Here is a 27,414-nt window from a genome sequence, read left to right as displayed (position 1 = left end):
ATGGGGAGGAAGCTGGACCTCTCCAAGCTAACTGATGAAGAGGCCAAGCATGTTTGGGAAGTTGTTCAACGCGACTTTGATCTGCGGAAGAAAGAGGAAGAACGGCTGGAGTGAGTATCCGCTCGGTGGTCTGTGAGGTTGGGTGAAAGCAAGCCATAGCCACAGATCCCTGTACGTCCTGTTGCATATGAGTTGCAGGAATGAAGCAATGTGTCGAGACTGCAGGTGAGGAGGAACAGTCCGGACCTGGCTGTTAAAATCAAACCCAGTGGTTAATAGATTACATTATCAGCAGCGAGGTGACGCATTCAGGATACAAAGGTGCAAACTGGCACAGTGCCATCGTCGGCAATGCAGATTGCAGATCGGTGTCATTACACCAGTTTATCAGGACAAATATCTGGCCCCTGCTCAGGAAATGCCTTTGTGGGGCTTGACATTGGCATGGATCTCATGGGGAGATCTTACCTTGGAGCAAAGGATGGGCTTTGGCTCCCTTGCTTTTGTTTCATGTGATAGTTCTCCCATGTTTAGGACAGGAGGGGTATTCAGTGATTCAGTGGGTCCTGGGAGTCCACAGACTCCTGGAAGATCCTGGAAAAATAACCGAGAGGAGTAGTAAATCTACTGTAGTAGCCTTAAATATGCTATACGGGGGGCCATGCCATCCTCAGAAGTTTTTAGGGGTCCCCAGATTGGGAAAAGATTGAAAATCACTAATGCAGCAAGTGGATGTATCTCTTAAGGTCTTATAAACAGGGCATTTGATAAAAGTGCTGTTTAAAAAATGTTCAGTCAGACTAGATTAAGTTTGAGCATGAAAAATTGCAGGGCTTTAGGCCTTGTTGATTAACTATTAACTGACTGAACTTCACAATTTCTTAACTTTATTTCAAGAAGCTGCAGTGTCCCTGTTCAGGGTCTCACCAAGTTCTCACTATTATCCCAACAGAATAGCCTGTGCTCCCAGGCGAGGTTTGGGCAGTGCTGCACTCCCACTGAGCCCTCGTACCCTCCTAGCTCTGAATTCTGTGAGGCAGGGCTGGTGCCAATGGCACGGTGATTCCAGGGGACCAGGAGCTCATTGGTTCCTCTACCAGATCCAAAGTGAAATGTGAGGGGTGAGGGTCATCCTTCTGCATTTGGGATATCTGCATTGGAGCTGTTGAAGCATCCCCCAAAAGCTTGCCATGCAAGGCTCTGTGGGACCCTCTCTGCTTACACCATTAGCCACGAGAAACTCTCAGTCATATATTTTTAGACCTCCTGATTATTTTTTTGCCTAAGAAAACCCTACTCTGTGTAGGAGGCAGAGGTAATTCAGTGTCATCATCTACTGCCTTCCTCTGCTGGTAGCTCTGAAGTGCAGGACGGAGATCAGACAAGGGTGTTTAAAAAAATCATGAATGTCTCCCTTATGATGGATCTGAGCTCTGCCTGGAGGAAGGAGGTGGGGTCCGACATTGCTGTGCCCTGCAGCAAAGAAGTGGGCGAGGTGAATTCCTTACCTACTTGACCTTGGCACCACCTGGCTTATCTGGGTCTGTTTGATGCCCAGGAGGCTCACAAATTGAGTGCCATGGTATGGGAGGTGTAAGATAGGGGGAAGGTCTCAGGATGCTTCTACCTGGCTGCTATCTTTTCTCCTAAGCATCTGTCCCTCTGTCCCGGCAGTCATGGCTTTTTTTTTTTTTTTAATTTTGTTATTTAATCCTGACCCAGGGAGGGCTGGCATTAACCCAGTGGTCCCTGGTACTGCCCGAGTCTCTAGGGTAGAGCACATTACCCAGTCCAAGGCTTGGTTGCCTCTCTCCACAGGCTCAGCCGAGACCATACATTAGATATTTCTATAATACTTGGCATAGAGTAGACCACTGGTCTGGGAAAGTCTGCCACACTCCTGCGTGCTGGACACAGAGCTGCCTGAGCATTTTCTGTCTGTAACAAGCTGGGACAAAATGTGACATTATGGGGGGACCCTGCAGCCATTCACTTTGCTCCTTGTGCTCTGACCACAACCCCATTTGTTTTTCTGTTCATTTGCTTTTCTATTCACTGGGCTTGTCTCAACCTGCAAGCCTTGAAGAAATGTTCCCCCCTCCCCCCCCCCCCCAGCTTGGTCTTTTTCTTTCCTTTCTGCTACTTCTTTGCATTTTCTTTTTGGCAGAAGATATTCACCCACAACAGACAAAGGCTTCAGCTGGCCAGAAACTGCACAACCATGTGAGGGTAATGCTTTGCCTGAGAAATTAAATAACGTCCAATTTGTGAGGGCTCTCCCTGCTTCCTTCCATAAAGATCCCTACCAGCAACCCTGGTTTTGGGGGACAGCTCCCTGCGTCTCTCCTGGAGCTCAGCTGCACTGACCCCACTGCAGTTTGGCATCCCACCGCCCGTGATTTCTTCTGCCACGAGCAGAGCAGGGAAGGGACTGGCATGCGCTCCTGCTGGAAAGAGGAGACAAGAGACGTGCAGTTCCTGAGGGTTTTAAACTGGTTTGGCTGAGACTTCTCCTTCCTTCGGCAGGTCTCATGGGTGAGGGAGGGGAGGTGAAGGGATCTGACCGGTCTCTGGGAACCAGAAAAAGCAGTCCAGTGAAAGATTAGATCCTGCTGGAAACAGCCCTAGCATGGGAGTGGAAAAGTAGCACTGAGCCCAACCCAAGGATTTCCTATTTGGGGGTTTGATTTTAGCAGCCACATATAAATTTACTGCTGAACATTTGCAGTAGGTCATTTGAAACACCACTAGGACAGTGAATAGCTGAATATAAAAACTAGGTGCCCAGTTCAGTCTTTATATTGGTTTTTACATGTCCCAGATCCTTGGCTAATGCAATGTGGTATCACTCTCATTTAACAGCGAACCCAGGCTGGTGTGCTGGCAGCAAGCTGGTGAGAAAAGTTTCCTCCGGAAAAAAAATGAGAGCTGCTCCCTAAGTGCAAACTGGTCTGGTTAAACAGGGATTAGCTTGGTTTACATTCATGTCATTCCCACCACCAGCCATATCACTGTTCCTGTGGATATCCTGGCACCCTGCTGCCACGCCAGCAAGGTTCCAAGGCTCCTGCTGCAGTCATCCCAGCTTCAGCCCATCTCCCCGGCGGCTGGGGGGCACCAGGAGAATCAACAGAAGCCTTGTTGTTCATGCCATGCTTCTGAAGCAGCCTCCAGACTTGATTGCTTTTTTTTGGCCCAGGCTGACTTCTGCTTTGGAAAAGGCAGCTTCTTAACCCTACCTAGACAGAAAACAACCTTCTAGTACCTTCCCTACAAGTTAAACATTGCTTCTCAGCCGTAGCCCCAAAGGCAAACATACCTGAGGTAGTGCATGGCATGGGGAACAAACAGAAAGCCTTTGGGTAGCGCAATGGGCCTCCACCACCTCAGCAGGTGTTTTAGCTGGCCCTGGCTGTCACTTGGGGTTCAGCCTTATATAGCCACCTTCTTGCATGGGCGCCTGCTCTACCAGCCAAGGCAGCAAAAGAAGCTAGTAGTGAGAGACTGCCAGGAGAAGGTGCTCTTGGAAAGTGCTTCTGCTAGCTGGGTTTTCACAGGACCGTTGTGCGTATCTACTCCTGCTGCTGTCCTCTGAACAGGACCTCGTTGCACATCTTTGGCCCTTAATAAAAGTCTCCGCTGAATTTAGCACTGAAGGACTAGATCAAAACCCTTTTAAATTCTGTTTGATGTCAGATTGCTTTTTTTTTTTTTTTTTCAAACTGAGAATTCCAGAAGGCTTTTAAATTCCACCTGGACCTCAGGCTCAAAGATTGGATTGGGGTGGGGTGTGGACAGCAACTTCAAGAAGAACCACTCTCATGAGATTCCTAGGATTTATGATCAATACCCTGTGAAGCAAAGGGGATGGGGTTTGGCACAAATAAATCTAATCTTAAATTTAACAGCAGCAGATCCTGATGTATAGTAACCTGCCCTGAATCTGGAGCCCACTTCTTTGTTCAGTTTATTTAACTTGTGATATGTTATTTTATTAGATTTGCCCTGCAGGGTTGTTCACTGGAAAATCATTCCTGAAATGATTTGGGCATGATGGCATTTGCCATGTAAGAGTTTGCAGTGAAATGATAACAAAAAGAAATTCCTGTGTTTTGGGATGTTTTCTGCAGGGAGCTGAAATGCAAGATCGACCAGGAGAGCAGCAAGAGAGAGTTCCTGACGAACCAGTCCCACCTCAATGAAACCCACTGCGTCCACTGCCTCCAGCCCTTCAAGTTCCTGCTGAACAGCAAGCGGCAGTGCCTGGACTGTCGCTTCTACACCTGCAAGAGCTGCAGCCGCTACAACAAGAAGGAGCAAGGCTGGGTCTGCGATCCCTGCCGCCTCTCCAGGTACTGCTGCTTTGGTGGAGGGCAAGGGGCAAGGCGAGCCTCGAGGCTGAGGCTCAAGAAGCGTCGCCCAAGCCCAGCATCTCTTTATGCTGGTTAGAAACCATTTATGCTGGTTAGAAAAACAGGTTGTGTTTTTGTTAAGAGACGTTTTCTGGGTGAAAGTCTGGTCACCATGAGCGTGGCTGGACCAGCTCACCTGTATGCATACCCTCTCTTTGGGCAGGATCGTGAAGATCGGTTCCCTGGAGTGGTACTACGAACATATGCGATCCCGTTTCAAGAGGTTTGGAAGTGCCAAAGTGCTGCAGTCCCTCTACGGCAGGTTGCAGCCAGGGCAGGGGGTGAACTCCGCATTTCTAGGTGAGGAGAAGTGCCAGGATTTATCCTGCCCTGCTGCACACGGGGCATCTATGCAGCACTATGTTGGGATGCACCAAGGGAGGAACAACAGCATTGATGCCGCTCTGATTGCTGTATGGTTTCGAGACTGTGCAAAACATCTTGGGGAGGAAGCAGAGGTTCAGAGTTGTGTGTTCATCCTGAGAGCAGCAGAGGAGGTGTTCTTGGTGGATTTTTTTTTTTCCTCTGTTAAGGCTTAAGTCTTTACCACAGATTCGAGAATATCTCATGCTTAGTTTTAAAACTCTCATGTCCTGCAGTTTATAAGTATGTAAGAGTTGCAGCTCTTGTTTTTCTTTCTTTTAGCCCTTTTCATCACTGTGGAGAGCTTGTGAAATTAACCCAAGTTTGACCCAAACATCCAGCTGGCTGGGTAAAGCCAGCAGTCTTTTTTATTTTTTCCCCGTGATCTAATGACTTTTACAGGCAATCTGATGATGCTCTGGCACTGACAAAACTGTATCAGGATTACTGAGTTACCTGTATCATGGCTGTTTTCTTCAGAACTTTATGGATCTTCAGTATTTCTGATATTGCTCCAATAATGCATAAACATATGCTGAAAGCTGTTCTTAATACAGTATTATTTACTGGGTTGCTGCTAGCTGCCATTCATACAGCTCCTGCACTGCTTTGCCTATTGCCTTGGAAAACCATCGTGGATTTTATTCCCATCTTGAGGAGCCACAGAAAAGTTTGCACAAACGCCACAGACATGAGCTGATTCAACTGGTCCAATCATTCTTTTCTCCAGACCACTCACAGCTGAAATATCAGAAAGGGTGTGGAGGGTAGTGGTATTGAATATAAAATTAATGGACTGAGAGACAATTTATGCAGCATTCAGTCTGAGAAATGCATCTAGACACAGAAAGGATAACCCGAGAGAAAACCAAACCAAGTGTGAAGGTAACAGTGCTTTAGACTTTTTAAGTTGAGATTTGATGCTTTTTTTCAAAAAGACATGATTTTTGTTGTTACCACTTTAATACCAGTGAATTGGCCTGGCCCTTGAGCAAGTAAGAATTTTGTCCTGGAATGTGCCTCTGATTGCAGGAGGTACAGCAGAATGACATGACACCATTGCATTTTACGTGTACACGTGCTGTTGGCTGCACCTTCCCCTGCTGCTGCACTCCCAGGCGTATTGCATCAGGACTGTGGAAGTGGTGGCTATAAGCTCTTTGACTTTTAAAAGTAAAGTCCTGTCTCAAGTGCCTGATTTGTTCTCTCTAAAGAGTCTTTTTGAGGATTATACCTTGTGATGGCTAGAGAAAGAACTCCAGTTAACCATAGCTTTGAGACTTGTTCTCTGAGAGAAAATGAGCTTATTTATTTTTTCCACAATTTTTCTTTTCATTTAGGTCTTCGTGACAGAGTTTACAGCCTGCCAGACATTAACAGTAAGTAAAAAAGAGAATCACAGCATGTGGCCTGCAGTTCAAGAGAGGTTTCCAATGTCATTTTCTCCTCATACCCTCTGGCTATGGGCATTCCAGCACAGTTTGGTGTGGCTGGACCAGGGACGACATCTCTCCACTGCAGTGGAGGTGGACTGTAATGCTCATCTCATGCATTGCAGTACACCTGGTGTCTCCAAGGCTAGACTCAGATACAACAGGGCTTTTAATTACCTGCCAAACTTTAATGCACCTATGTCACGCTCTTAAAGCTGGCCATATTCTTAAGGAACCCACTGAATTTGGGACTTCAGGTTGTGTTCCTTAGGAGCCCTTGCAGGAAAGATTCACTGCACCTTGCCATTTGATATAGGAAAGAGCATCTTGCCTATCTTGACTTTGGACTAGGTCAGGTATTTGTGCTGTTGCCAATGTATCGCTGAGCCTGGCAGTGATCTGGGTACAGAGATGAGGACCCAGGAAGGAATCAATCACTGATAGATGGTGGAGCTGGCTGATGGGAACCAGGAATAGCAGAAGCAGAGCCATGTCGGGCTAAGCTGTAGTGCCTTCAAACACTGGAGTCAGCCAGGTGGACCTCACGGTGCTCTGTGGTTCAGGTGTCCTTCATCTTCCTGCAGTGGTCACTTCCACATCTGTAATGGTGCACAGCTGGAAGGGAAAGCAATGAGAGGCCAGCCAAGGTTTTGTAAGATTGGATGCTAAAAGTGGGTATCTGCAGTGCTGCCTTGGAACTGTACCCCAAAGAACTTCTACCCTGCAGACCTTAGACTGCATGCCAGCTGCAGCACTGGGACTCCCTTAAGATGTTCCTGTCCCTTTCCCATCCTTCGTCCCCTTCTCTTTAGCATACTGGCTATGGTGTAGTATGCAAAAAATTAAAAAAGAAAAAAAAATTGGAAGTATTTCTAATCTGGACTTTTCACCCCATATACGAAGCATAGCCTCACCTACAGGTGCATTGGTGTGACCACCATGGTGGGGACTTTCCTCCCCTAGGAACGGGGTGCAGGAGCTGCCCATACGCAGTGTGCTGTTGTCTCCCCTCCAGGTGAATGCCAGCTCTTCAACAGCTGTGACATTGGGGACAGCAATGATGAAGATGATGTCCTTCGTGGAGCTGAAGCAGAGTCTTACAGCAGAGTAAGGGTTTCATTCTGGGGCCACTTCTGTCTCACTCTGTGCCCTCACCTGCTGCTGGCCTGCCTTGGGTGGTGGTGGCAGTTTTCTACACCATGTTCAAAACTGGGCCTTTCCCTCTTGTTTTCCTTCTCTGAGACAAGCTCCTCTCCCAGTTTATGTAGAAACAACCAAGTCAGTAAAATCACAAATACTTGCCCTTGGGAAAAAAGACTCACTCCCGATGCTAAGGATGTCCTCATTAATATGAATGTCCCAGCTCATACCCATATAATGAGAACCCACCTGTTTTTTTACTAGAAGAGATACCTGGTAGAGTAACAAAGCACAGCTGGGTTCATGAGTATATCGAGTTACCTCCTGGATTTTTCTGAGACTATGTGTACAGATTAAGATGCCTGCTGGGAAGTGTATTTGTTCCTGCTGCATGTGTGAAATCTGCCAGTGTATTTGAAATGCTGATACAGTTACATACATGCTGTTACAAGCATATGGCTGTGGGTATGTGCTGCGTTTCACACGCTTGTTGATTCATTTTTATCTGCTTCTGAGGTCTTAGAAGCTTGTCCAAGCTGCTCCTGCCCCAAGACAGCTGATGACCTCCCAAATATCCAGAGACATCTGCCAACAGTGTCCTTTCTCTGAAGATGGGGAGACACTTTAGGACTTAGATCTCTCTCTGAGCTGTAACCTGACTCAGCTTTCCCATATTGCCTTTATAAATCAGGAGGGAGCTCCTCACTGTCTGATCATGGCCACAGTCCTCAGCCAGAGACTTTAGAAATCAGCAAGCCACTTTTCCTTGACTCCAGCATAAGCACACGCTGCCCTATATATCTGGCTTCCTGCAAGCAGGACAATATTGGACCCAAATGCTCTCTGCAAAAAGCAGGAGCCTTGCTTTGCACTGTGCGAACTTAGGAAACTAAGGAGATAAGGCCCCACCCCCCCGCCCCCCCATTTCTTCAAGGTCAACTGCATTTTATGCTGAATTTTCCTTTCTTGCACTTCCTACGCTAAGATGCGCAAGACAAAGCGCCTGCTGTCTGTCCATCCCTTTGATTTTGAACTGGACTCGGAGTACTCCGCTCAGTCTCGCCGCCAGTCTGTGCAGCTCTCCCCAGCAGCCAGCAGCCCGGATGCTTTCCAGGTACTGGGAGAGTGCTGGGGGGGTTACTGTCCTCTCTTGTTCCTCCTCCTTGCTACCTCTGCTACCTCGTCCTACAGCTATAAAGACCTCCTTCAGCTGGTGTTGTAAGGCAAAATGGTGCCAATTCTTGTTCCCCATAGCCCCACTTGCTATCTCTTCTGTTTGAAGACCTTTGCCTCAGGCTGAGTCAGGAGTAGGACATCTGACTGAAGTGAGGATGAATGGTAAAATGAGATAGCAAGAGGTTCTCTGGCCTTCTCCCTGCTGATTTCTTTGCTCTCTGTAGACAATGGTTTTCTTGTGTTGTCCCAAGGCTATGGGACACCCTAGTTTCTAACGAGCTTTTGGAGGTTCAGTACTCAAGAGGCAAAATGAAACCAGACTCTTCTCCCATCATCCCATCCAATTTGGGCTGATTTTGCCATGTGGTGGCACTGGCGATGTAGTTAGCCAGCAGCTTCATGGGGCATGCAACCTTTGTGAGATTCAGAAGACAAATTCCACGGAGCCAGTGTGACTGCAGCGATGGCACCGGTGGGGTGGGGTTCCCCATCAGTCAGAGGGAAGAACATGGGGGGAACAAAACCTGTGTGAACTCTGGTTATTTCTGTATAGGAGACTGTATGAATCTTAGAATTGGGATCTCCTGACCAGGAGCAGGACCCACGGATAGCTCCAGCACAAGCAACTGCAGTGAGTTGTGCCCCGTGATCCCATCAAGGGCCACAGCAAGGGGGTCAGCCATCCCTACCTTCCAGCTGTGCAGAGAAACACAGATGGGGCTGCCTTAGATGTGGCAAAAGGTCTTCCAGCCTGAGATGCTTCAGATCAAGCTTTTTGGGCTGCTCCTCCTTGCCTTTCCTGTTGAAATTTCACTTTTAAAATATTGAACAACTCCTTCTTCCTTCTAATTATACTGTGCCACTTTAAACTCTACTCCTGCATAGAAGCAGGACGTGCAGAGATGTGTAACATGGGCTTTAAAAAAAAAAAAAAATCTGCACAATTCCACATAAATCAGTAAGAATTTGGAGCAAATATTTACATTCTTTCTTTATCTAAACCCATTTTCATGCAGCAGAATTCAACGTGAGTCTCGAGGGGGCTGGCCTCTGTCAAGATCACCCGAATCAGATTTATCAGTTTCAGATTATTTGAGGGGCAGAAGGTGGCTACTGTTTATATAAGCGAAAAGGCATGGTTCTTAAAAAGACCCGAGATTTTTGCAGCCCAGCTGAAAGGCCTCTGTGCCTAGTTCTTGTAAAAATTCACAGTGCCCCCTGGCAGTGATGAGAAGTATTGCTCAGGGTTCATCAGCAAGGTAAAGAAGGCTTTAAACTGGATTATTAGGAATTGGCATTGTAAAAGGTCAATCCATGCATGTATTGGAGGATAAAGCTAGAAGCTGTTAGCGAAGGTCAGGAGAGGGAAGGAGTCCTCACTGGCAGCTGCTCAGCAACAATCCTCATCTCTCAGTCCTTACCAGATTTCCCCAACTCAGCTGAAGATGACTCCCAGAAGGAGTCCAGGATCGCGGATGCAGATCTGGTGTTCCACCACATCTTGCAGGAACAGGGTCCAGGAGTGAGCCCTCCGGAGCAGCACTTCAGCACAGAGGTTCGGCTCACCGTCAATTCACAGAGAATGAGCCTGGAAAGAAATGCAAAACCTGGTAGGTGTCTCTGACCAGGCTCCTCTTGTATCCTTTTGGGGAAAAGTGGCTGCAAGAGTTGGGCCAAAATGAAAATGCCTTTGGCTTTTTTTTTAACAATCTCAAAGCCACTAAAAGGCTTCAGGGTCAAGGCAAAATATCCATCTGCAAAAGGGATTTTTCTCATGAAAGAAGCGGAATTATTTAGTTGTAATGGGCTGGTCTTGTTCCCACCAAACTCGTTTCTCAAAGCGAGAGTGGTTGTTCCTAAGGCATCCATCCACCTCATACCTACTGGTCTTGTCCAGGGTAGAAACTAGACACAATCAAAGAAACACTACTAGAAACAACAGGATGTGTTTCCTTCTGCAGGCAGAGGTAGATGAGTTCAACTCCTTGCCAAAGAATGTTGTGGGTGCAGAAAGTTTTGAAATTTAAGGGCACTTAAACTGGACAAGAACTGGAGGCAAGCGCTGAGGGTTGCTAAATAGCATCCTTGTAGCTGGGCAGGGTGCAGTGGTAGGCTACAGGATCTGCGGTTTTGTGAGTCTATAAATAACCTAGCAAATAACGGTGAAGAATTTGCCTTTTACTACTGCTGTTCTTCCCTGCTGTGATAGCAAAGCCAGGAAGGTTGGATACCAGCTTGTGCACATGCAGCTGTAGAAGATAACCCTCTGGGTCTCCAACTGCTGGTTGTATTTTCAGGGCACTAGGAAATGCTGGGTAAACCTTACTGTGCTCTGTTTAAATTCCCACTCTGGGTCCTGCTGGAGCAACACAGAAGCAGGGCCCTCTGGCTTGTTAATTCCGTTTTCTTTCATTGTTTGTGTATCCAAACCTGGGATGCAACAAAACTGAGAAGGCAACAGCTGGTTTTGGTGAAAGGCCTGGCTGTTTGGGGCATGAGAGAGCAAGGGTGATGCTCCTTGTGCTCACTGCTATCTCAGCAGCGCTGTGGGGGACCTTGCTGAGCTAGGTGCTGTGTGGCCGCAGTGGCTGGAGATGCAGCCTGGTCCAGCGTAGCCATCCTTAACCTTGGTCTCTCTTGCAGAAGCATCTCCTGCCAAAGGATAGAAAGTGTGATCTGGAGAAGTGCTTCATTATTTGCTTGTCTTAAGGATGGGGCTGATGGCCAGGAAGGAACTCAAGGGTGTGAATCTCTTGTACCTTTGTGCTGAAGCCTTCTCTCTCCAAAGGCAGCCCCTGGAACGAGCAGCCCCGGTCCCGGTACTCTGCAGATATGGACACCTCTGATGAGGACGAGAAGGGAGCCCAGTTCCCTGCCTACCTGCCCCACCACACAAAACGCCGGAACAGAGCCTCCTCCCAGGAGAACGTCATCCACTCCGGGAATCAGGTACCAAACAGCTGTTGAATCTCTTGTGAGACCAAGGCTGGGGCCAAGCCTCTCTTGCCATAAACGATGTTTGTTACCCGTGAGGTGCAGGATGTTTCAGAGGAGAAGAGAAGCAGTGATGGCAAACTGCGGTGCAGCCATGGTAGTCTCTCAGACAGGATGGATGTGGAGCATGAGCAGAAAAAGCTGATGTGCCCTATGTATCCTCACAACCGCTGCCCCTTCTGTGTGGGGACGGTGTGGTGCCCATGCTTCCCATGTGAGGGTCCAAGAGGGAGAAGAGTGGGTCCCAGATCTCTGTAGACTCGAGATCCCTCCTCTTCTTCAGCTCAGGAACTAGTGAAGCTGGGGGTGCAGCCACTTTGCATTGCCAGAGCAATACAGCAGGCCTGTGGGATCATCTAGGAGCTGGCTCATCTAGGTGTCACGTGATGGTTGCGGGGCACCAGGGAGATAAATGCCCAGGCCATGTCCTTCCCTCCATGTTGTGAGGGACCTGCCAAAGTGGTCGTGAAATCGGAGCAGGACTGAGACCTGGGAAGGTGCATTTAAGGCTCTTTCATTCATTGAGATGAGGGAGAATAGACATTTCTCTGCCCTTTTAGGATGATGCAGAAGTATGCTGGAGCTCAGTGTTTCCTCTCCCAAGTCCTCCTTCCAGTCCTTCCACTTTTGCAGTCAGGGCAAAGAGAAAATCAGGCACTGATTGGTGCTTCACTCTGCCCACGCTGCTGTCACAGCAACAAGCCTGACTTCGTTACTGTTACTTTTCCAGCTTGTCCTTATTAATCTGTGAGTTATCTATGATTTTCTGTGTCCCCAAAAAGGCTTTCTTCAGTTGAATGCACTGGTGCATTATGATCAGACAGAGGTTTGGAGAGGGATATCTAATAAGCATCAAGATCCTTTTCTTCCTTTGCAGCATATAGTGTTCCTGCTCGGGTAGGACTGGGTCAGCATGACCTGTCATGTATCTCTCCTGAATGATGATAACTAGGGGAACAGTCTAGAGAAGGGTGTCAAAAAAGCTGCAGGCTTGTGTTTTAATTGTCAAGCAAGGACTTGCAGTTCCTGATGCCACCTTTGCAAATGGTGGGTGGTGAGGATGGTAAAGCATCCCTCAGACCTCTTGAGCAGTAAAATGCTGAGTGGTGTTTGGCTACAGATACACAGGGAGAGTCAGCTGCCAGTCTCTGTTCACAGCTGGTAATTTTGCGCATCCTGAACCCCAGTTTGGGTATCAGTGGGGGGGATCTGTAACCACAACCATCCTTGGCACCACCCTTCATGTGCCTGTGTAGGGAAAGTTTTCCTTTGCCTTTTACTTCCCTTGGCACATGTTTTAGTTACTAAATGCCATTCATTTTTCAGTCAGCAGTAAATGGAAGAACCCTGGACTGGGTGTCCTTAATGAGGCCATGGTACATTAGGCATGCAGTGGGGAAATGGGGCCAAATTCCTACCAACGCTTCAGATTACTTTCTTCATCAGCTGGGCAAGTTCTCACTTCAGGGTGGTCCAGCATGCTTTGTGGTTTGCTCCGTCACACCAGTATGAAGGCTGCTGTGGAGCCTTGTCGCTCTAATGGTTACAAGGCATCTTCTCACTCCCAATTTAATCCCATTTGCTCTTATGCCAACATTGTTCATTTGCTTAAATAGCTCTTCATCCTTCCTGCCCTTTGTGCTGCTGATGTGTTTACAGCTAGCAACCTTCCTCCTGCCATGCCTTCTCCTCACCCAGCAGGAAGAGACACGGCTCTGTGCCGGACCATTAACTTCAGAACGACGCACACATGCATTGCTGTTGCCGTTAGCCAAGGAGAGGCCGTGTACAAGCCCAAAGAAGAGAGAAGGCAAGAATATCCAGATTTTGATGCTAGCCAGCTCTATTGTATTGACAGAGGTGGAGCAGGTTCCAAAGAGGCTGATATTCATCCCCTTGTCCTAAGACTGGAGGAGATGGAGGAGCTGAGGCTGGCAGGAGGGCAGACACAGGCCAGGAGGGATCTGGGACAGCGAGTAGCGGATTTCATTCTCCTGAGCAGTGAAGCAGTAGATCTTGACTTGCTTACAGGCACTTCCAGGGTATGTCACATAACCATCGTCAGAGCTTCTGGGGTGTCCCAGCCCCAGATGGAACATCCCAGGGGACAGCAAGGATGGCTGAGTATGACTGGTCACCCTGGCACTGCACTTCTCAGAGGCTGTACCCTTTGGCAATTCAAGATGTTGGCCTGTGGGGTGTAGGGTCCAGAAGCATGTTTGTTAACCCCTATTAACCCTGTATTGAATCCCATAGCCTGGCTTCAAAAGCAGTGTTTTCCTGGTAAACACTTTGTTGGCATCTGAAGTTTTCAAGAGGTGGAGAGCTCAGTTCTTTGTCCTGCATCACTTTGACCCCACAGCTGAAAACCCTAAAACTGCCTTAGGTGCAAGTTTGTCAAAATACATTTGATTTGAAAATCGCTTTTGCTTTAGTTCTGGAAAGGATATGCTATTCAGTCCCAAACATGGAAACTTAACTTTTCCAGTAACAAAAGCAGAGGCTGTTCCCTAGCCCTGTGACTCCAGGACCTGAAGGTGGTAAACAAATTAAAAAAAAACCCCAACACTATTAAAAAAATCTCTTAAACCTTATGAGACACAAAAAGAAGCCCTGAATTGGTAACTGTGCAGGTATTTGCTTTTAGGTCTTTACAAGCCAGGTAGGAAAAGGACCAAGCTACAAGGAATAGCCCAAATTTATCAAGTTTCTCTCCAAAAGCCATTCTGCTGTACCTCAAGGGAGATCAGTGATTCTGGATTCCCAAAGTTTTGATGCTATCTGGCACCTCTTCTTTAACTACAGCTTCTGTTAGAGGTCTTGGGTATTTGAGAGACTGGAGGCAGCACCTAGAGTAACTTGTCTTCCCCATCCCCCCAGCAGTAAGTGATAGTTTGCCCAAACTAATATCCTCCTTATGGGCTGTGTTTTAATTTTCTTCACTGTAAATGTTTTAACACAGAGCACCAGCCTTTGTCACACAGGGAGCAGAGCAGAGCGGCCCAGGCCCTAATGGGAGTGCACCCTAATGGGATGACGACCGTGCATTAAAACCAGCCTTGTTTGGGAAGGAGAACGGAAGCAAGCTCTTCAGCTCCTATCCTTGTAGCCTATCACCATCAGACCATGCATTATGCTCTGACTTCTCCCCATCTCTGTGTTACGGAGACAGGGCAGTGCTGGTGCTCAGTTCATCACCATCTCTTCCTCTGAAGCTGGTGGCCTAACACAGACTTCTCATTGTCACCAGGAAAATGCAGGAGTCAGATTTTAAACAGTACTGAGAAACCACTTAGAGAAGGATTGGATTGCTTCCTGCCTATGCGTTTAATGCTGCCTAAAGATGCATTCAGTTCGGGATGGTAATTACAGTGCTCTGCTCTCCAGAGTGTCAGGGTTTTATAGCCATCTTCCCTTCAGCAGATGCAATCTCTCCAAGCTGTTGTGAGGATCTAATTAATTGAACGCTAGCAACCACAAAAACTAAGTGAGAGGATGGAAATATAAAAACAAAGCCAAGCCCTCGCATTTCTTTGTTACTGAATATATTTACTGCATTTGCTGCTCATTCCCCTTTGAATGGGAGGCAGCCACTCAGAACAGCAGTGATGTGGGAGGTAGTATTACAAAATGGGCAATATTTCTCATCATTTGTGTTTTATTTGTTTGGATCAAAGGAGAAAGACGTTTTCTAAAGAAAGCAAAACTTGAATTTCTAAAAGGGAAAAAAAAAGCTTCCCTTCGTGTTTTCAGTGATTTAACCACAAAAGTTTGTCTTGGCTCTTGAGCGTAGAAAGTAACTTCTCTTTGATTTTCAGGATTTTGTCTATCTTTCTCTTCTCTACTCTTCTCTCCATGCCCCTTTTTTCAGTTGGAAAATTGAGGGAGAAAAGAGGGACAAGCATCTTGGTAAATCAATGAAAGGAGAAGTCAGAAAAATTCAAAGTGTGTTGGGGGAAACATTCAGGTTTAGTTTTTTGTATCTGGAATTTTTCATGGGAATTTCTTACCCTCTTTCCTTTTCCAGCGCTATATTGGCAGGAGGTGATGGGGTAGTAGCTGCTTGAAAGGAGTAAGAAGTGAAAATTAATGGTGCCTTGTATTTGGGGCAGCATGCGAATTATGGCTTTGTTACAGCCTGATGCTTTTGTCTGGACAAAGGACAAAACGGGGCTGGTGATGTGGTTTTGTGTTCATTGCATCAAAGCTACTGATGCTTTGGTGGGAATTGTGATGTGCTGGGTACTCAACATCACTTTGAGTTTTCCAGATTTGAGGAGAGGCTGTGCACCTCCTGGAGCTCGTTCACATATCCAGGGCCATTTTTTAAAGACATTATTTTTTAATGTCTTTTAATTCAACCCATGGTGGCAGTGTCTTGTTGCTTTCTTTCTTCTGCTGGTTGCGCTGTTTTCTCACTGTCCTGGCAGTGGTGGCTGGTCTGTTCTCTACTCCTTTTCTCTCTTTCCTTTCCTCTAGATTCATGAGCTCAACAAACGCATGTCTGCAATTGAACGCATGCTGAACCGCTTGGAGGAAAAAATCCTGGTGCGCTCTGATGAGGTAACCAGGCAAAGCCGGGACCCTCTCTGCCAGGAGAGATCATGGGCTGTGCTGGTTCCTTCCCCCTGTCGTTGGAGGGGCTTCTCTGAAACAGCCGGCATTGCAGAGAGAATGCCAGACAGATAAATGACTCAGGTTGTTTGATTTTAATCCTCTGGTTTGGCCTTGGAGTCTCTTCTCTAGTGCCAGGTGATGGAGTGCTTTAGAAAACATTGCATGGCAGGACAGAAACAAAAGTGAACTTAACCCATGGTATTTAGGTCCCCATACAAGTTAATGCCTTCCTTGCCCTTTCTGCACAAGGAAAATTTGGTTTCAGGTTGATACTCTATATGAAATGCTAATTTTAGGGGTATTGTTAAGTGAGTGTCAGTTCATACGCAGAAGTGTGACAGCTCATTCAAAATCATGGGGGACCCAATTAGTATATATCAGGAAGCCCCTTGGTTATTGTGAATATGAGATCTGAGTCAAGAAAGATTTTTATGTCCTTCTGAACTGCCCTTGTCTTACCATGCCATCAAGCTTGGAAGAAAACTACTAAATTAAGCTAAAGCTGGGCAATGATGTAGAATCTGTGAATACTTAGGTTGTTTAACATTGATTTTGGGTTTCTAATTTTAGACTATGTACTCTTCTTTTCCTTTGTGTGAACCATGAGCTGCTCTGGTGGCTGATGGCTCAGTAGAATGGACAGTGATAATTACAGAGAAGTCCCCTAGGCATAGATGAAATAATGCAATTTCTTCTTTTTTTCTAAAATCTATAATGGGGATGGACATCTTTGTAATCATTCAGTGCTTCTGTCAGTAAATCTGACCAAGGGAGTAGTTCACATGTTCCCATGCTTTATTCCCATGTCTAGGGCAGATCAGAGTAGAAGCAACAGGTCTAAACTGTTGTGGGACAGATTGAGGTTAACTATTAAGCAAAGCTTTCTAGCAGAAAGGATAGCAGAGCTTGGGAATAGGTTGCCTGGGAGAAAGATTGCCTGCTGCGGATGCCATTGTTCAAGGTTGTTAAAAACAGCTTAGACAAAAGCCCACCAGGTATGACACAAATAATTGTATTCCCATCTTAATGGAAGGGACAACGAGTTCAGTAACTTCTGGAGACCCATTCCAGTGCCTAGGAGTTTAATAGGATTCTTCTCCAGGTACCACAAATTGCACCTAATAACAGGGCCAGGTAGAAATATGCCATCTACGCTACGGCAAAATTTGTTGCGTGTTTTCTCATCATAAATAAGATTACTTAGAGGCTCCGAAAGCTTCCTCAGGGAGCAGTAGTTTACATGGCTGCTTCTCTCACCCTGGTGGACCATGTCTTTGGGTCACTGTGATCTCTACCTTCTGAGCCACCAGCCATGACGTGGTTCCTGACAAAAATGTGGTGATTTTTGGCTGCAAATCCCCCACAGACACCTTTTTAAGGGAGGAAAAAGGCAATTTTCCATGGGGAAAATCAAGCAAGTTCTGTGTGTGGGGAAAATGGGAATGGAGGTTCTTTAGATCAAGGGTTTGTATAAGGGTTTGTATGCCTCAGCATAAAGCTGGAGCACAGGTCACTGGGGTCTGCTGCTCCCCTGGGCAGTCTGACTGCCCCTTGTGAAAATGGGTGCAGAAAGGAGGGCTCAAAGTCCCTTTTGCAGCTCCTGGAGCTCCTCTGCTGGCAAGTCTTGGTGAGAGTGTCTGTACCCGGGCGTATCCCGTTGTCCATCACAGGAGACTCTTACGCAGCTCTCTTCTGCTCCTTCAGTCTCCAGCCCCAGAGTCTCAACTTGGTCCCGATGCCGAGGAGGAGGAGTTGAAGAGGAAGCTGGAGGAGTTAGCCAGCAACATCAGTGACAGAGAAGTCTCTTCTGAAGAAGAGGAGCATGAAGAAAATAAAAGAACAAAGAAACCAGAGATGAGTTCCTCCAGTGATGACATGGCCAGGGATGCTCAAAAGGTAATCTGTGTCCTTCCATCCATACTGTTCTAGGCTCTATCTACGGTTCCTTCTGCTCTCAGTGGTTTATGACTTATACCATGATAATGTGACTCTTCTGTCCCACACCTCCATCTCAATGCCTCCCAGGGCTGTGGTATGCCTGACTTAGCTGCATGCTTTAACAGAGTGTCAAGGGATAGGGAAGCCCCAGGGTGTTGGATCTGGACCTTTCTCCTTGTAGGCTCTCCCAATCTCATCCAAGAACCAAAAGTAAAGTCTCTTAGAGGTCTTGCAGGCTACTGCCTGTCATGAAGAGGCACACAACCTCCACTTCTATTTAGAAGCGTTGTCTCAGGATCTGAATGTCATTATGGAGAAGAGAGTCCTGGGGTGGGAGAAGAGCTCAGTGATGATTTAGTACTGGTAGCCTTTTTCAGGCACCTGCTACAGCCTGAAATATCTCTTCCAGACCTGTCAGTGCTCTTGAATCCCAAAATTGCTGGTCCTACTTCCACTCCTCTAGGTCAGCATCTCCTGTACTTACAGCAGTGTGCTGGCTCCTGTCCCCTACAGGGGTGGGTGATCCATGGGGACATGGGTCAGGGAGAGGAGAAGGGATCACAGCATCTATGCAGCCCCATTCCCATCACCCCAGAAGGTCCCTCACCCCCATGGCCCAGCACAGTTCTGATTTATCCCCTTGCCTGCTGGGTGCATTTTGGAGATCTGTTTTTCCCCCATACATGCCTGTGGCAGGGCTGGAGAAGCGTTCATTTTGTGCAGCCTTGAAGAGGAGAATTGCTTCCCCAGATGGAGAGTGAGAGCAGACAGAGGTGGTGGACTGCTTCCCCCTTGCCTTGCCTGGCAGACAGTAAGGCTGGGTGACAGTGCTGTGGAAGAGCAACTGATGATAGGTCAGGTGACTCAGAAAGAAAAGGAGATCTTGTGCATCTCCAGCTGCGCAGAGCCTCCCAAGATAGTCCATTAGCACAAAATGGAGAGGTCAGCATTCCTTGTTGGGTCTCTAACGGCTTAATTGTTCATCCACTCCCTTCTGCCTTGGCCATGGGTGGGGTACATGTGCGTTTGCTCTGACACATCTGTCACTGGTGAGCATGGCAAACGAAGCGAGTAGGGGCTGTGCTGCCCCTCTCCTGCAAAGCTCCTTTCATCCGAGGCTGTGAAGAATTTAATGGTGCCACGAGGTCTCTCTAATGTGCTTTTGTTCCTCAGCCTCACAAGGCAAAACCTGGCTGCGGCTGGGATTGGAGATTGTGGCTGTGTGTACACACATGGTGCATTTAGTGAGTCTGTCTCAGGTATGAGTCTCTGCCTGGCTCTACATAAAATCTCAGGATTAGAGCAAGTCACTTATCCCAGGACGTCTTCCTTCATGGTTTTGGGGACCGTTTGCTGGGCTCTTACTGACACTGCCTCAGTGGTGCACTGCATCCTTACTGAAAGCCTCCTTTACTGCCTCATTTTTCCTAAAAGCTGCTTTTAGGTGATTGCTGCAGCTAGACTTCACTACCACTCATTGTTTGAATGATGTGCATCTTCTTAGTAACCATTTCCAGTTAATTGCAGCATGGGATAAGTGGTAACTCACCAAGGTAACTTAATTCCTGTGTGAGCTGCTGATCTGCAGCAGACAGAGGCTCAACACCTCATCTGTGCTCAGGAATAGGGAGATGTTAGTGGGGTATCAATGCAAGCTTCTTCATTCTCGTAAAATGAAGCCCAGGTTCTCTGGATTTACTACCTTTTTTGACCAAAAGCCAGCTATGAAGCAGGGAGGATACAGGCATGGTTGTTGTCTCTCCGTGGGGTCATGCAGGCAGGTGACACAGGAGCTATATGACAGCTCCTAAGCAAAAGGAGACCCAGCTGGGCTGCAACAGCTTAAGCAGAACCAAATATGAGAAGTAAAACAAAGTTCAGCTTTTTTGTTTGTGGTAACACTCGAATACCATCATGCAGTATTGAGTTAGAACTGCCTGCAGTGATGTAGATGGACCAGCCTTGGTTAAAGGCTGTGTCAGTGTGGATTTTTTAACAGCAACTTACCTTGTACTTGTACCAGATTCAGTCTTGGATTTTGCATGATTCTGAGTTTGGTTTTATGTGAGTCTCTTCTTCGTCTTCTAACTGGAGAACACTGTGATGAAAACAGACACTTCTAATGGAAAATGTGAAAAAACTCTGCTGTACCACGAAGGCACCATAAAATGGTAAAAGTGTTAGCTGGTTCTCTGCAGTACGGCTCACCTGGAAATATGTGCAGTTGTAAACACAACTGTTTGTCGACAGTGCATATATCACCCCCATCTCCTTGGTTTCTAGGGAACTATCAGTTGAGAGAGAGATTATGAGTTTCTTCAGTCCATTTTTACATGTGCTTAGTGCCTTATCACGCGAAAGGCAGCACTTACAAGCGTTATTTCCGTCAGTGCTCCTTGGGGTGGGAAGAGAGGACGTTAGACCCAAGTTCTGGCAGTGTGGCAATACAATAATTTTATGTTGGGTTTGTTTTTTTGATTATGCCACAAACTTAAGGAGTTGTTTGCATCCACACTCAGGCCTGCTGAAGTGTAAAGCAATATGCTGCAATTAAATCTTAGCTGCTGAGTATCTGAGTGGCCTTCAGGTGGCCAGGTGCTGCCTGCTGCTGTCAGACAGCTCCAGTGGCACCTCTTACACCGAGCAACACGTCCCTTGATAACCTCTTTTCCAAGCCTTTTGAGATGACTACTTTTGTCACAGCCATCCTCCAAAAAGCACAGGCTGAGATCAAAGCTCTGCTTTAGCTACACATCCATCTCTGGTGGAGAGCCCTTCAGGAACAGCATAAGCCCTTTAATTACTGCTTCCCCATCTTTCTACAGCTCCTGAAGGTCTGATGCCCCTTTTGCCCCCAACTTGTGCTGTTTTGTACATCACATTAAAATAATGTCCTTATTTTTTTCCCCCTCCCACCCTCCGCTTTGTCTGTGCTGGGCGTGTGCAGAGGTCATCAGCTCAGGCTTTGAGCGAAATCACAGCCAAAGTGCTGAGAGCCATAAACACCACGGAGACAGCAGTGTGTGAGTCTTTGCATGGAAAAAGTCAGTACAACGGCAGCTGTGCCCTCTCCACAGGGCAGCTTCCCAGCCTGGGAGATGGGAAAGAGGTGGCTGAAGTGTACCGTGAGCTTGAAGAAAACGTAAGGTTCACAAGAGATTTCTGCAAGCAGGGAGGGCATCAGGGTGATGGGAACACAGAGGAAACCTCCCAAAATTTCTTGTTAGTGGGTAAGTCAGCACCAAAAGGATGGGCACCACAGAGGGATCAAAGTGTTCCGTCTTGTCTGATGGTGGCCAGGGAGGTGCAGATGCTCTGTCTTGTGTCTTCCCTTGCCTACATTCCTGGTTCCCCCCCTGGGTGAGTGCCAGGGAGAGGGGACAAGCACAGTCCCCAGCTTGCTGTAGCATCACTTCCCTGGACTTTGGCAGTCCTGTGCTCCAGCTGCAGCAAAAGCTTTTGTCCCACTTCTCTTTTGTTCCTCCAAGCACTGTGTTTCATCAAAGATTTTACAAATGAGGATAGCATGACCTAGATGTTCGCTAAGGCTGACTTGTGCCTGGGGCTGATGGGCTCGTGCAGGTGATAAGTTTACATCTAGAGCATAATCCCCTTCTAGGTTTGTGTGACACTGTGAAGCACTGACAATATTTTAGCTACTGTAAACCTGTATGAATCGATTCCCCGTGGCAAATGGATTGCATCTGCAGTGCCATTTACCAAGCTCCAAAGAAACAGTTCAAAGATGGGGCGAAGAGCCACATCTCCATCTGGGTGATTGTGTTTCACTGTCAGAAACATCCTGCAATGGGGAGCAGGGTTTTCTAACACATTTTGTGGCCCCTCTCTCATCAGAGAAAGCTTATATGTAAAAGCAGGGAGCTGATGGGTACACAATGCGCTCAGAAACTGCATCACCTGGCTGGTTTCTGGCCAAATGCATCATTCCAGGGGAAGAGGGGTGGCTGTATGAAGGTTTTGAGGTTCCCCCTCTCCCAGGAGAGGAGACAGGGCTGGGAAGGTTGTGAACTTCGGGCTCAGTGCTGCTGCCATCAGCAGCCGGGCAGAGGCAAGGCAGTGGGTAGATGATGACCCTGGGAGGTACATGTTCATGCTGCCATTCCCTCGGGGGCCCTGGCTGAGTCACAGCTGGCTTACCGCTCTGCTCTCCAAGGGATGCCACCTGCCTCGGAGAGCACTGGGAGAGTTTGATGGCCCAACAACAAAGCATGTTTCTGTGACGCACAGGTTGAACATCTTCATGGATAGCACCTGCAAACATTTGCAATCTGTTAGGCCTTAGGGTTTGCACTGGGATGGGTGGGACCTACTGGATGCTGGGCATTACGCTGTGATTTGGGTGGATGCTTGGTACTTCAGTGAATGCAGAGAGCTCGTGCCAGGCAGTTTTGAACAACACTCAGCCAAGGAAAAACGGAGAGGGCTGGAGGAGCAGGAATTGCATTAGCAGTACTGAGATTTTGGGATCAGTCAGCAAAACAGTGGCTGTAACCCATCTGAAAATCTTATGTGATTGCGCACCAACATATTAATGTTTCCTAAATTGCCTTGCTTGGACTTGAATCCTTGTAGTAGGCCAGGAGGAGCCAAGTGACAGTAAAACCAGTGGTTCTATTGGGACAGGTCCTTTTACCCTTCTTATCTAGACAGCAAAGGTAGCATGTTTCTTCCCATAGACACTGTGCATCCCCAGTCAGCACTCCCATGTTCACCCCACTGTGGCGCTGGGCTCCATTCATATGCATGTTTGCTGAGCTCTCGGCTGGGATCATTCCTGAGAGTCCAGAGCAGTGCCGGGGCAAAGCTGCCTTTCGTGGGGGTTGGCTTGTTTAACCTCCCAGGGTCAAACTCTTAAATCCTGACCCTACCCCCAGCAACCCAGCAGCACAGACACCCTTAAAACAGACTGAGCAAATTTGGAAAGTCAGTCTATCTCCGTCCCAGCTTGCTGCCACCACAGGACATGGCAGCCTGTGCTTGTTTGCAGGTACCTGCCTCCCCTCTGAGGACACAGCATAAAGATGCTGATGCTTCTTGAGTAGGTCACTGAGTTTTGGTCCTTCCTATGTTCCCATTGAGCCTTTTACCACTTAGTCCCGGTTGGTAGTTGCTCTCAAAAAGCCCGGAGAAGGGAGGAAATGAGATGAAAAACCCTGACAGAGCTGACTGGTATTGTCTGTGCTGCAGGGCAAGAAAGTAGTTGTAAAGTAGTGGCAGGAGCTTTTGTATCATCTGGGCTGTGGTCACACCAGGAGAGGAGGACTCCAGGGAGGTTAATTCTGCAATGTGGGTTTTTTACTGCTGTTTCAGGTGTACCTGACTGCTGGGAAGACCTACCAGCTTGAGAAGACCCTGAAGGATCTTGAGGAAGGGGCTCAACACAGTGGCACTACTGACTCAGAGCTGTCGGAGCTGGAGGACAAAGTGTCTTCGGCAGCCGCTCAGGTGCAGCAGGCAGAGAGTGAGGTAAGGGCTTGGCTCTAAGAGTTGCTTTGCCTGGCCAGTGATGGCAAACGAAGCCAGTGATGCATCCTCCAGCCACCATCTCTGTGGTTTTTTTCCTTCCTCTAAAGATATCGGACATCGAATCTCGAATTGCAGCTCTGTCTGCTGCAGGGTTGACAGTGAGGTCAGTGGAAAAGGTGAGGAAGAAGACAAGTGGGCAGGTGAGTGTGGAGGATGGTTAGCATGAGAGGTCCCAGCCCCGAAAGGTATGTCCTGCCACCCCTGGGCAGTGCGAAGGGCTGCCTGGCTTGCTGAGCTGTGCACAGCTCCCTCCCTGCTGCCCGGTTCTCTGCCCCAAGACTCTGAGATTGGATGTCTCACTGAGGATGGGAGACACTTCTGATTCTGTACGTGCATCAAGGGAGGATTTTGTATCTGGAGACCGGTGCTCTTCCCGTGGCTGCAGGGAGGGCATGCAGGGCTGCTACGTGCACCACAGCATGGAGTCAACTCCTGCATTTCCACGCTGATTTTTAGAATAGCAATACATCAGGCAGAGCTGCTGCCATGGCATTGCACTGCCTCTTTTACTCACCTTAAAATCAGCCCAGACTAAACAAAAGAGGTGAAAATGCAAAGAGAGGCAGTCCGAGTTGTCTGCCTCCTCTGCATCCACAGAGAAACCTCTGTCCTTCCTCTGCCCGCAGGCTGCCTGCCTCCACTCTCCCGGTCCCACCAGCAGCAGTCCAGGGGAGTCTTCAAATGATGTTCAAGTGAGTACCTGTTTAATCTGTGCTGGCTAGTGCATGTTACATGAGAAACCAGAGTCTCCAGGGAGCTGCTTTCAAAACAGGGGCCTCAGAAGGGACCTCTGTCCTCCCATCCCCTTCCCCATGGCAGGCTGCTCCGCTTCTCTTCCAGGCAATGCCCGGACTGCAGGCATTCAGGAGGAAGTTCAACAGTCCCCTTGAAATCACCGGTAAGGACCGCGGCTCTGCCCACAGGAGGTGGGGACCTGTGGGTGGATGGGCTGGGCTTTCGGGGGATGCTCAGTCTTCTCTATCTGCATCCAGTTGTGTGTCTGCATTGGGGGTCCCCTTCCCTGTGCTCATGGCCTGCTGTTAGGACAGCCACAGGTGAAACCTGTGGTGGATAACTTGGAAAGGAGGCGGCAACTGGCGGGATCAGGGACAGTGATGGGAGAGTGGAGGTCAGGCTGAGTTGGCTCAGTCCTCCAAGAACCAGGACTTTCTCTGCAGCCTGGGCTCCTGCCAGGCCAGAGTCCAGGCAGACACCTGCACACTTCATTTGTGATGTCCCGTTGGCTATAAGACCTCAAAGGATTGTCTTTGAGGATGTTAGACCTCAAAGCCTCACCTAAGCCCATCATCTCTTCTGATAGCAATTTCTTCCTCACTTGGTCATGTTGGGGGAGGTATCCTTTATCCTGTTGCCCACCTGCCTCAGCCACTGGTCTCTGGTGGGTGGCAAGAGGCACTCCACAGCCTAGGTATGACAAATGGCAGCTTGGGAGTGCTTCAAAGTAGATGGTGACATGAAACTTGACACAGTAGCTTGTGTAGTAGGGGGCAGTCACTGGAAACATTTCATCCTGACCAATATCAGCAAAACCCATTAGGAAATTACTTTTCTATTTCTCTCTTATCTCACCTCATAAGCTTAGAGGCAGAAAGAATGTCTCTCCTTCCAGATAATGGAAGATGAAGGGAAGGAAGGAGGGAAAGATCATTTAGTGTAGAGAAGGAATCACATTTCACAGCCACTGTTAATTAACAGTGCTGTATCCCAAGCTGAGGCTGGTAGGTAGAAAGGTCCCTTCTCTCCTTGTGCTGAGGAGGAGCCACCTGCTCTTCTTACTGCAAAGGGCAGGCAGATAAAGGCAGCCCGGGGGACACGTCACCCCCGCAAGGAGATAGAGGGATGTGCAATTGGGACAAATGTCACCAGGCGAGCCAAATCCCCTCTGCCTGGGCTGGGCAATGGGGTGACTCGGTCTCCTGACCGCCCTCCCTGCAGGTCAGTGACTTGCAAAGCTGGGCCTGCAAAGGTACAGCTGGCAGAAGTCAGTGGCAGAGAAGAGGAGATGACTTAGTAGGTCAAGACAGTGTCATAGGCTTGGGCGGTGAGAACTCCTCCTAGACTGGGCTTTTGCTGTATCACAGAGGTTTCCAGAACAGAGGTCTTGTCAGTTGACTGTTGGCAGGCTGGTACCCAGATCGCATGGTGCTCTGGAAACCTCAGTAGCAGCATTTTTTGCCTCCTTGTTGTCAAAAGGCTTCCAACCACCCTTCTGGAGACGGAAGTGCAGTGTTACGTCCAAAACCACAGCCAACAGGGGACAGTAAAACCCAAGTGATTTGGTGGGTAACTGAAACCTCTAGTGAGGTGGATGAGGACCTGCTGCCCATGTCTCTTCTTTCACTACAGGTCTTGATGACTACTTTGACCGCAACTCTGTTTACCGTGGCTCCCTGACACAGAGAAACCCCAACGGGAAGAACAGGAGAGTCGAGAGGCTCTTTGCGGTATGAACCCAACAACCCGGGAGGGTTGCTGGCCTGGGCTCCACATGGGACCTGCCTCCCTGGGCATGAGCAGAGGAACCTGTCTCTCCTCATGCTCTCCTCAAGCCGGTGGAGCCCCCAGCTCTTGGCATTGGTCTCACCATGCTAGCTGGCAAGAGCAGGCAGGCCTGAGGTCTGGGATGTCATAAGCCCCAAGGCGGGGGGACCAAACAAGATTTACATCTTTGAATTCCCGCTGCCTGCATGGTCCATAGGATGGGGCAGGTCCTCACTCCATGCAGCTGGAGGGGACAAGGAGTGCACTGGCCTCGTTGCCTGGGTGGCTCGGGGTGCTGTGGGCATGGTGGTGACCTGAGTTTTCTCCCTCTGGTGCCTTGCAGAAGCCTGTGATGACCCACCTGTCCTGAGGAGTGGGGGACCCTCCTGCCACTGCATTTCACTGACGATACAAGACATCAGCACAAAGCCTCACCTCCTTTCCCCCAACACTTGCTCTTCCTTCTCCCATGCCCGCCTCTGCCTGAAAACCCAGACAGGAGGGAAACCAGAGGCTGTGAGCAAGTGGTCTTACCGGGAGCTGCCAGAGAGAGGAGCAAGATACTGGGGCGCAAACACGTGGCCAGGGGCTCTCATAGGAGGAGGCAGGAATGAGACCTTGGCTTTAGGCAGCTCTTTGGTACCAGATCAACCAAGGGGACCAGAGTGTTGCAGCGTAGGAGCGACCTCCTCAGAGGGAGGTGGACATCAGCGTGGCTTTCCAGCATGGGGACCAGGAGCAGTGACATGGCCCTAACTTGGCAAAAGCTGTCAGTGCCTGTCTCTGCTGTCCCCCAGGCTGGTGCTGAGCAGGGACAGGAGCTGACAGCAGGTGCAGGATGCCCTTGGGGTACTCCAAGTAGAGCAGGGACCCAGGCATCCCAGGCTGGGAATTGCATCCTGACACTGGTCCCGACTCCCTGAGATATCCCTTAGAGCATCGCTTCCCTTCCCTGAGCGGCAAGGCAGGGTGAGAGTGGTGCTGGCCCCCTCCCAGTGAGCACTTGGCCAACAGACCTTTGCACAAAGCCATGTAAACACCCACTGAGGCTTCTCGCCACCCCACCTGAAGCAGCTGTGACCATCTGGGGACATTAGTAAGGCGAGGCTTGTGGGAAGTGGTGGCAAGAAAGGGTGGAAGAAAGGCTAGGGGGTTTGTTTGGGATCACTTTGTTTTTCTAGCTCTCAAAGATGTCCCCTCCCCATGTGAGGCTATATCAACAAATTTAGAAGGACTCCAGCAAGCAGAGCATAGGTGCTTATCTGCAGGATTTCCCTGCTCTGCAGAGGGGT

The 27,414-nt window shown here is 48.5% G+C and overlaps 1 protein-coding gene across 3 annotated transcripts; it reads left to right on the top strand.

The window, feature by feature from the left end:
* MLPH (melanophilin) lies at window positions 1-26,492 on the top strand. 3 transcript variants are annotated; one of them, XM_086465151.1, is made up of 17 exons: window positions 1-110; window positions 4,131-4,352; window positions 4,576-4,712; window positions 6,116-6,154; window positions 7,224-7,315; window positions 8,334-8,462; window positions 9,939-10,134; window positions 11,313-11,473; window positions 15,998-16,081; window positions 17,840-18,031; window positions 21,021-21,215; window positions 23,405-23,560; window positions 23,668-23,760; window positions 24,247-24,312; window positions 24,461-24,518; window positions 25,988-26,085; window positions 26,466-26,492. In XM_086465151.1, the coding sequence occupies exons 1-17, from the start codon at window positions 1-3 to the stop codon at window positions 26,490-26,492; spliced, it is 2,055 nt and encodes a 684-aa protein (XP_086321277.1). The 3 variants fall into 3 exon arrangements, with proteins under 3 accessions (XP_086321277.1, XP_086321276.1, XP_086321278.1); XM_086465150.1 differs by having other exon boundaries at window positions 23,668-23,766; XM_086465152.1 differs by lacking the exon at window positions 15,998-16,081.
* Window positions 26,493-27,414: the final 922 nt, after the last annotated feature.

Source organism: Leptosomus discolor, chromosome 5 (assembly GCF_034619465.1).
Source record: "Leptosomus discolor isolate bLepDis1 chromosome 5, bLepDis1.hap2, whole genome shotgun sequence".
In the NCBI taxonomy this organism is placed as follows: Eukaryota; Metazoa; Chordata; class Aves; order Leptosomiformes; family Leptosomidae; genus Leptosomus; species Leptosomus discolor.
This window is presented reverse-complemented; position numbering and strand designations above follow the sequence as displayed.

Coding starts and splice junctions, on each gene's coding strand:
- MLPH (XM_086465150.1), top strand. CDS start 1: ATGGGGAGGAAGCTGGACCTCTCCAAGCTAACTGATGAAGAGGCCAAG. Junction 11,474..15,997: donor TCATCCACTCCGGGAATCAG/GTACCAAACAGC, acceptor CCTTTCCTCTAG/ATTCATGAGCTCAACAAACG. Junction 23,561..23,667: donor TGCAGCAGGCAGAGAGTGAG/GTAAGGGCTTGG, acceptor CTTCCTCTAAAG/ATATCGGACATCGAATCTCG.